General features: G+C 37.1%; 1 protein-coding gene across 1 annotated transcript in view; it reads right to left on the bottom strand.

Moving 5' to 3' along the window:
* Positions 1–209: 209 nt before the first annotated feature.
* GPATCH1 (G-patch domain containing 1) overlaps positions 210–7887 on the bottom strand; it is a 14597-nt gene continuing 6919 nt past the window's right edge. Inside the window, exons 10-20 of the mRNA XM_029965564.1 lie at positions 7472–7676; positions 6602–6886; positions 5248–5429; positions 4813–4940; positions 4413–4546; positions 3919–4088; positions 3087–3294; positions 2288–2398; positions 1928–2049; positions 1291–1436; positions 210–522 (exon numbers count right to left, since the gene is read on the bottom strand). Of these exons, the coding sequence (XP_029821424.1) occupies positions 501–522; positions 1291–1436; positions 1928–2049; positions 2288–2398; positions 3087–3294; positions 3919–4088; positions 4413–4546; positions 4813–4940; positions 5248–5429; positions 6602–6886; positions 7472–7676 (1713 nt within the window). The 3' untranslated portion in view covers positions 210–500. The remainder of the gene's footprint in view (positions 523–1290; positions 1437–1927; positions 2050–2287; positions 2399–3086; positions 3295–3918; positions 4089–4412; positions 4547–4812; positions 4941–5247; positions 5430–6601; positions 6887–7471; positions 7677–7887) is intronic.

The raw sequence follows: 7887 nt of genomic DNA, 5'->3' as shown, positions 1-7887 counted from the left end.
TGTTACAGTAAATGCTGTATACAATTTGGACAGGTAAAAATAACTCTAAACACAGACAGATACTGCAAAATTGCAACGTGAAATTCTGCATTAGCTTCATTAAAAATACTTGCACTCAATGCAAATTTTACATTGCTTTGGTTTTTAACTTCTTAACTCAGACTCTCCAGCACTTTAGAGGTCCTAGGCATGTAAGAATATCACCATTCTTTAACAACATTTAAGTTTATTAAAATGCTTTGTTTAATGAATTAAAACAGAGCCTGTGGTATTTCAGATTACGCTGCCCAGAAAGGGGTCTTTTCAATGTTCTATAATCCATACATTTTGAACACATGAAACATCACAAAATAAAACATATGCACATACACTTTTGAAGAAATTCAATATGAATACTGTATCTATAGTGCTTCACATTATACACCACTGATCTACCATCATGGAGGAGATCAAACATTTGAGATGGAGTCACACAGTACTGAGGAAAGCAAGTGGCTTCTTCAATACTGGAGTTGTTTTAATCTAAAAAGGAAAAAGAAAAAGGAAAAGGTCACTCTGAACAGTAACATGCAACATTAAGAACATCTCATTACTCGAGTAGTCTCTTAAATCTTAGTTTAAGAGAGAGATCTGAGTATATGAGATAAAACATTTTCTCAGTGATGTGAGACATGCAGATGTGAAGATTTCCAAGACAACTGCCTGTACAAAGAAGTCTGTTTTGTGCAAAATGCAGAAAACCATATTTTAGCTATTCAGAAATCCAAGCAGTAGTTTGTTTTTTAATGAGAAAACACCAGTACATAACTGACTCTCAGTTGCAAAGGAATGGAAGGTACAGTCCATTCAAATGCCAGTCTTCCCACTGGCACACATCCATTCCACTGCACACCTCGACCCCAAGCACTTTGCCATGAGGTCAGATGGATCTATTTGAATTGAATCTTAGCAGACAACGTTGCTTTCAATGTTTCCAGGTAAAGAGAAGTAGATAAAGTTATAAAAATACTAATTCCTACCTGCACTTGTTCAATTTGTAATTCCAATTCAAAATCCCATCCAAAAATATCAGTCATCTTTAATGACAATGTCCATTAACTAACAGGGCTCTGTATTTAGTGCCCTTTACCTTAAGAGGCCTCTATCCTAAAACTAACTAACCTGTAGATTAGGATGTCTAACATTTGTAATTTTTCCTCACCAAAGTAACCAGCATTTAACAACTAATAAATTGATGTTTTAGTTACTCACTGCAAAATTTGCAAGTGTTTAAGTAACCTTTCTGTTTACCTTCTTAGAAGTTCTTTGGGTGACAAGCCTGTGGTATCCATATCACTGAGGCTGTCACTGCTCTCTGTAGTATCCGAGCTGCTGTCTTTTTCTGATTTTTTGTTCTTGTGTTTTCCTTTGTTTTTCTGCTTCTTATGTTTCTTTTTCTGTAAAAAGAAGATAAATAGTCCCTTATTTCCTTGTGAAAGACTTGGATTTTTCTAGATGTCAACAACAGAAAAAAGTTTGACCAAAACAGAACAATTACCAGTGACTCTCTTCCACTACTCAGACTGAGCTAAAGAAAATATAAACCAAGACCCTTATTTCATCTAAGCACTCAACTCCCTCTAAAACAGAAGTTTCATTACTGTTATTTGTATATAAACCAAGAATTATAATGCAGTTCCCAGAATGTGCCTGACACCTCCAGCACACAACATTAACCCACCCACAGTGTTGTGTCTGTAGCCACGTTGTACATATGGAAAAAGCAGCACCATAGTGGGATAACTTCCTGCTTTCAAAACACCCAAGAAATTCTGTTGCTTAAATTCTAGTCCCAGTATATGTATTTCCTGGCAACCTGGCATAAATAATAATAAAATTCCGACTGGCAGATCAAAGAATCAACAGACTGTTTATTTAAATAAAATACCTTTTCTTTTTTGCGTTTATGTTCTTTCTTTGTCTTGTGTTTCTCTCTTGTTTTCCTATGCTTTTCTTTCCTACTAGGCCCAGGAAAGCTTGCTGGCACCACTGTTTGCTGTTGCCAAGCACCTAAAACACAAAGCAAATGAATAAGCAGTTAAAAGAAGGACAAAAAAAGTAATTTGGTTATTACATTCTGTATCACTTTTAACCTAACAGGATAGTTAAAACAAACAAACAAAACTCCTAAGCTTTAAAATGGAAATGAAATGTCTAAAAATCCTAACTGTTGTAATTAAATGCCTTTATGTTTAAATTGTGTCATTAAATGTGCAGAATTTACACTCTAAAAGCTCACAGAACCTACCAGAAGAAAAAGCTGGAGGCAACTTTGGTCCAAATTCCTCTGCTGCATCCAGTTCCTGCTTTGAAGCAGACAACGAAGAAGTGCCAGGATCAGCTGCAGCAGCCACACTCTCTATGAAAAAAGCCAAAGAATTCTATACTTGAAAGGAAAATAAGAAAACACTTTTTCCAGGAAGTGTTGAAGAAAGTTAAAGGAGGCTTTCTAAAAATCTTTAAGAAAGCAATCCTGTACCTCTATGGATGCTCTGGCCAACTGGACAGTTGGAATTCTGAAACATGTCAATGTACTGTGGGGTTTTTTTCCTCCTTTAAATCAAAGTTTGCCTTTCACACTACACAATTATTAATTAATCAGTGCATTTGTTTGCTTTTATTTTTTAATGCAGAAATATTTTTCCATTACTTAGAATGAATAAAAACCTCCATGAGATGCATAAAGTTAATAAAGGCTAAAAGTTAAATGTTAATAGAACCAATTGTGACAGGAAGTGAACAAAGTATTTCCATTTTAAGTATGCTCTAGCACTAGATGTTTTCTAGATGTTTTCACTGTTTAACAAGCATATTCCACAGGGCACTTTGCTTGTAAAATCTACACAAGACAAATGGCAACATAAATAACACTATAACATGCAAGGCCTTATTCAGTGCTGTATTATTCACATTTTCTACATGCCCAGCCCCACTAATTCCAGATGATCTGCACAAGAGTGCAGTCCTAGAGCATGTGATTCATAAGTTAACCTTTTACAAGGTATTTATTTCATGTTGCATAAAAATGAACATCCATTAGGTACTACCTTGTACATTAGAGGAAGAACTGTCTGGTTTATCAACTTGCTTGGTGGTTTCTGACTCTGTTACTGAAGTCGTTGGTTGCTGTTCCTCATCACTCTCTTCTTCAGAGGAAGATGATTTTTCATCTGAGGAACTCACAAAGATGGCCTTAAATAAATCCATGGGTGGTCGTTTGCTTTCCTCTTCCTGATCCTTTCCTTCCTTAGCTCCCTGCTAAACAGCAAGAACAAACTGCATTTAAACACTAAAGAAAGTAACAACCTCTCTCTGGTAAGGAACAACTTCAAACGTGCTGGCAGGTATTTACAGATATTTACAGATATCACAACAGCTGTGGAATACACAACCTGAGGAACCAAAACAGTGAAGATGTGAAATGCTGCAAAACTAAGCCAGTGTCCTGTAAATGGGAGTGCAGATTGTGCTACACAGTTGAAAACAGAATTTGTAATATTTGGGGATCTAATTCATTATTTCAAACTTCAATTATATAATACTAAATTTAAGCAAAAGGAAAATATCACCTTCCTCCCCAGAATATGCACCCTCCTCCATTCTGCCTGTGAGCAGTGAGGGCGACTGAATTTAGTTCCCAGTCTGCTGAAGGACATTTTTTCTCCTCTTAAGCTGCTACTTCAAATACAGTCAAACCTGCTGTCCTTGTAAGCTGTAAACATTTTACATCTCAGAGTTATAACCTCAAAATTCTTCAAAGTACAATCTCATGCCTCTGCTCTTGAGTTGGCTCTTGAGCAAACTGGTCTGTATTAAATCAATTCATGTATTATCCAATCCTATTTCTGGGTTGTCAAGGTTCAAACCTTGTAAACTCACCTCAGTGGGAAGAGTTTCACTTGGCCCACTTGCACATTTTTCTGCTGCTGGCACTGGTGGTTGCTGCTGAACATCAGCTTTTGATCTAGCAAGACTAATGAATTCACTGATAGAATCTTTTTTCTCCTTTTCTTTATCTGACATATCCCACCTTGAAGGTTTCTTTGGTTCTAAAACATCCAAAACATTCAAATCAGTTGCATGCCAAATTATCCTGCATTTCACTGTCTGTTTGATTTTAAATTACTCTGCTTCTTCAGTTTGACATTTTTTAAATCTTTCCAATGAATATTCGACCTATAAAAATCTTCTAGGTAAAAGAAATTAGCATTATATCACTAACTTCGGTTTTGATGTCACAGAAGTTTTCTTTCAATTTCTTTATTTAGGGTTTTTAATTAAAAAAAGTTTGGTTTTTTTTTAATTAAAAAAGATGCCTTTTCTGTACTATTATCTGGTTTATAGTTAAATTAATAAAGTAACAACAAACTTACTGTTGAGGCTGTTATTCTCTTGGCTTTGTTTGTTTGTTGCTTGAGTTGCAGATGTGGTAGGCTCAGGGACAGTTAAGAAATTAAACACAGAATACTTGTCTCTTTTCACTTTTGGTAAACCAACTATGGAAGAACTAGAGGGAAATAAAAATGTTTGTTGGTTATTGCTTTCAACACACAAAAGGTCTCAAATTACCTACAATGAGCTGAAACACCTACAGCAGTCCCTCAAATGCATGCTGTTTTGTCAGAGGTCACCATGTTCCATGATGCAAATAAAAATACTGGCAGTTCTGTACCACATTATGACACAAGAAGAAAACACCAGGCCAGATTTTCCATCAGCAAAGGAAAAACTGAGAATTTTCCAATATAAAAACATAAATATCAGTTATCTTACTCAGGGTACGGATCACGAACGTTAAATCTTTTACACAGCAGCTTATCAGGGTGCCATTCAAACTTGTCTCTTGTGAGTTTGCCAAACATCTTCATCTTCACAGCAGTTTCCTTATCATCAAGATCATTCTGAAAACGTCAAACATTTACAGCTGCTAAGTAAGTCACAACTTACTGAACTATTACTGTTCTAAGACTTAAAAGAGACAGAAACACAGTATTTAAGTACTGTTTAACAACTCACTATTCTGCATGCAGTGAGTGTTTCCAAAAGGTGGGCAACACCTTCTGATGTCTGAATGTCTGAACATGAAAAGCTGGTTCAACAGAAGGGCAACAAAACAGTGACAAATCTACAGAAGGGCTTTAAAGAAGGAGAAAGCCAGGGCTGAGGCAGCAACTGCAGCTGCAGGGTATCCAGAAGAACAGCAGGTACCTCTTGGTCTCGAGGAACTTCGACTTTGTCAACGTCATCTTCATACTTGGCCCGTGTGAACCTGGAGGAGAGGGTGGAGCTGGAGGATCTGTAGAAGGCGGCTGCCCGGATGAACTCCTCCTGCTCCCTTCCCCGCTCCCACTCCGTCATATTTGGGTCTAAAAAACGCTCCAGTGCATCTGCTGTAAGGAGAGAAATGTTCAGCAGAGGTCACAGTTTATGAGCTCCAACACTTCTGAAACAGTAAGATCATAAGCAAACATCCTTGCAAGTATTTAATGAGTATTTAGCTTAAGGACAGTATTAATCTCAACTGTGGTAATCCTTGATAAATGGAGGTAGTTTTTCAAGGTGGCATTTGCCAAATGCAAAACAGGTATTTCAAATAATTTTGCTTGCAAACCTGACTCCTTAGTCACTGCCCTCTAAGGAATGATCAGAATACTTAATGTGTTTAAAAACAAAATGCAAAGATTTATCAAATAATTAAAACACACAACAGAGTTGACCAAGGAGTAAGCCTGGCTAGGCTTTGGTAACTTTAAGGAGCTTTCTGGTATATAAAGTGCCCACTGATAAATACAGAGTTTGGACACAGGTTTTTATATAAACCATAAAGACCCTGTTTACAGCAGCAGGTTCATTTTTTCTCCCAGAAGGAAGAGGAAATAACACCAGCCAAGCAAACACTCTTACAGGAAAAGAGAACTTTAATCATTCCAGTTATTTAAATATTCCTGCACTTTCATCATTATTACTAAGGAGGCATTTACAGCCATAACAGTCATAACTGAGGGTACTCAATTTTACACAGGGAAAATCCCAGTCCTGAACAGAGGAACTTTGGGTTCAAAGCTCAAGTAATCTGTCCCACTGTGATAACCAGAGGAGGCTACTAACCAGGAAATGTTTTTTCATAGAATGAAAAGGACTATTTAAAAAAAGCCAAAAACCAAAATAACAACCCACAACTAAAATAACAAACCCAGGTTTTCTATCTGTCACTTTATGCTTTCCTCCATGACATTCTGCTGGTGCCCATTTTCTTCTTCTCCAATGGCCCCTTTGTACTTACAAATTTGAAAAACAAACCAACCCCTTTTTGGTTTTTTTTTTGTTCTGTTTTGTTTTGTTTTTTTAATTTTAAGGCAATCTATATTCATAGGCTGCTGAGGAACTCCTTAGATCTGCTTCAGCTTTTTATGCCTTACAGAAAAATCACAGCACTGAAGAACTCACCTCAAGGCACTGTGGAATTCAGGAAGAGAACTCACAGTGGACATATAATGCATTGAAACCAAAAAAGGAAGGGGGAGGAAAAAAAAAGAAAATAATTAATCAAGAAATATTTTACCTTTTTCTCCTTGTTTAAGACTTTTCACAAAATTTTCATATCTTTTTTGTTTTTCTGGATTTCTTGCAAATGGTTTGAAGTCACTAGAACCAGCATTTGCCAACTGCCCTCCCAACAGCATTTGCCATTTGGGAGAAGCATCCTCTGGGGGGGCTGGCTGGAATCTGTTTTGTGGCTGCTGAGCTACTGGTTTTGCTTTCATTTGTTGTTCAGATGCTTGCTTCACTTCTTTGAGTCTTTCTCTGTCTTTCTCAGACAGATATTCCAAAACAGAAGGAGCTGGACCTAAAGTAGAAAAGAGCAGTAAAAGATAAACAGAAATGAGAAATTCCTAGAACTATTTCTTCCACTTTAGTGGAGGAAAAAGCCCTATCACTATGGGTAAACATTCAGAGAAAATGCTCTTAAGTAGAAATAAAAAATAAAATTGCAGAGAGGACAGATAAAAATTTGGCCACTATTACATCTTTTATGCTGTTTACCACATATTTACATATAACTTTATAAAGTTCACTATTGTAGACACAACGTGAGGCACAGCTACATATTTGAATGTATTTCAGTGAAACCTCATTTTACAGGAAAAAATCCTCAGAGCCTCCTACATTCATAAAAGGCCACAGGAAAACCCAACCAAGCACAACAAAACACAATCCAACACATACTTTTTGGCTTTAAAATATTTAAGTAAATGAAAATACAGCCACCAGCTATGCCAACAATTCAAGTGTTGAGATGAAACCAAGCACTGGAATGGTATTGCAGCTATGGGAACTAGATTTGGTATGTTTATATTAGAAAATAAGTGTTCAAGGCCAGTTTTTACTGCTACACAAACACAAGCAAAGGTGTGGTCACAGATCTCAGTACCTTTTAGCCCAGTCTCTCCCAGCAGTTCCCTCCTCTGAGCTGCATCCAAAGCATGCCTGCCCTGCTGTGCTGGATCACTCCCAAGCTTCCCTGTGGATTCCTCCAATGCCTTCTGTAAATGGGAGTTTTCTTTGCCAGCTGCTAGCACAGGTCGAAAGTAATGAACTGGTCTGTAATTTCGGGGTAGGTGAGGTGGTGGGTAAACCTTTGGGGCCACAGAACAAAAAATGACACTCAGAGAGAGAGAGAGAGAGATGACTTTGTATTTAACACTTACCAACGTGCTTCAGAAAAAGGCAGCTCAATCTAAAAATTCCTCCACTTACATCCTAAAAATTCCTCCACTTACATCCTAAAAATTCCTCCACTTACATCCTAAAAATTCCTCCACTTACATCCTAAAAATTCCTCCACTT

This window comes from Manacus vitellinus, unplaced genomic scaffold, assembly GCF_001715985.3.
Source record: "Manacus vitellinus isolate BGI_N305 unplaced genomic scaffold, ASM171598v3 scaffold_10_pilon, whole genome shotgun sequence".
In the NCBI taxonomy this organism is placed as follows: Eukaryota; Metazoa; Chordata; class Aves; order Passeriformes; family Pipridae; genus Manacus; species Manacus vitellinus.
This window is presented reverse-complemented; position numbering and strand designations above follow the sequence as displayed.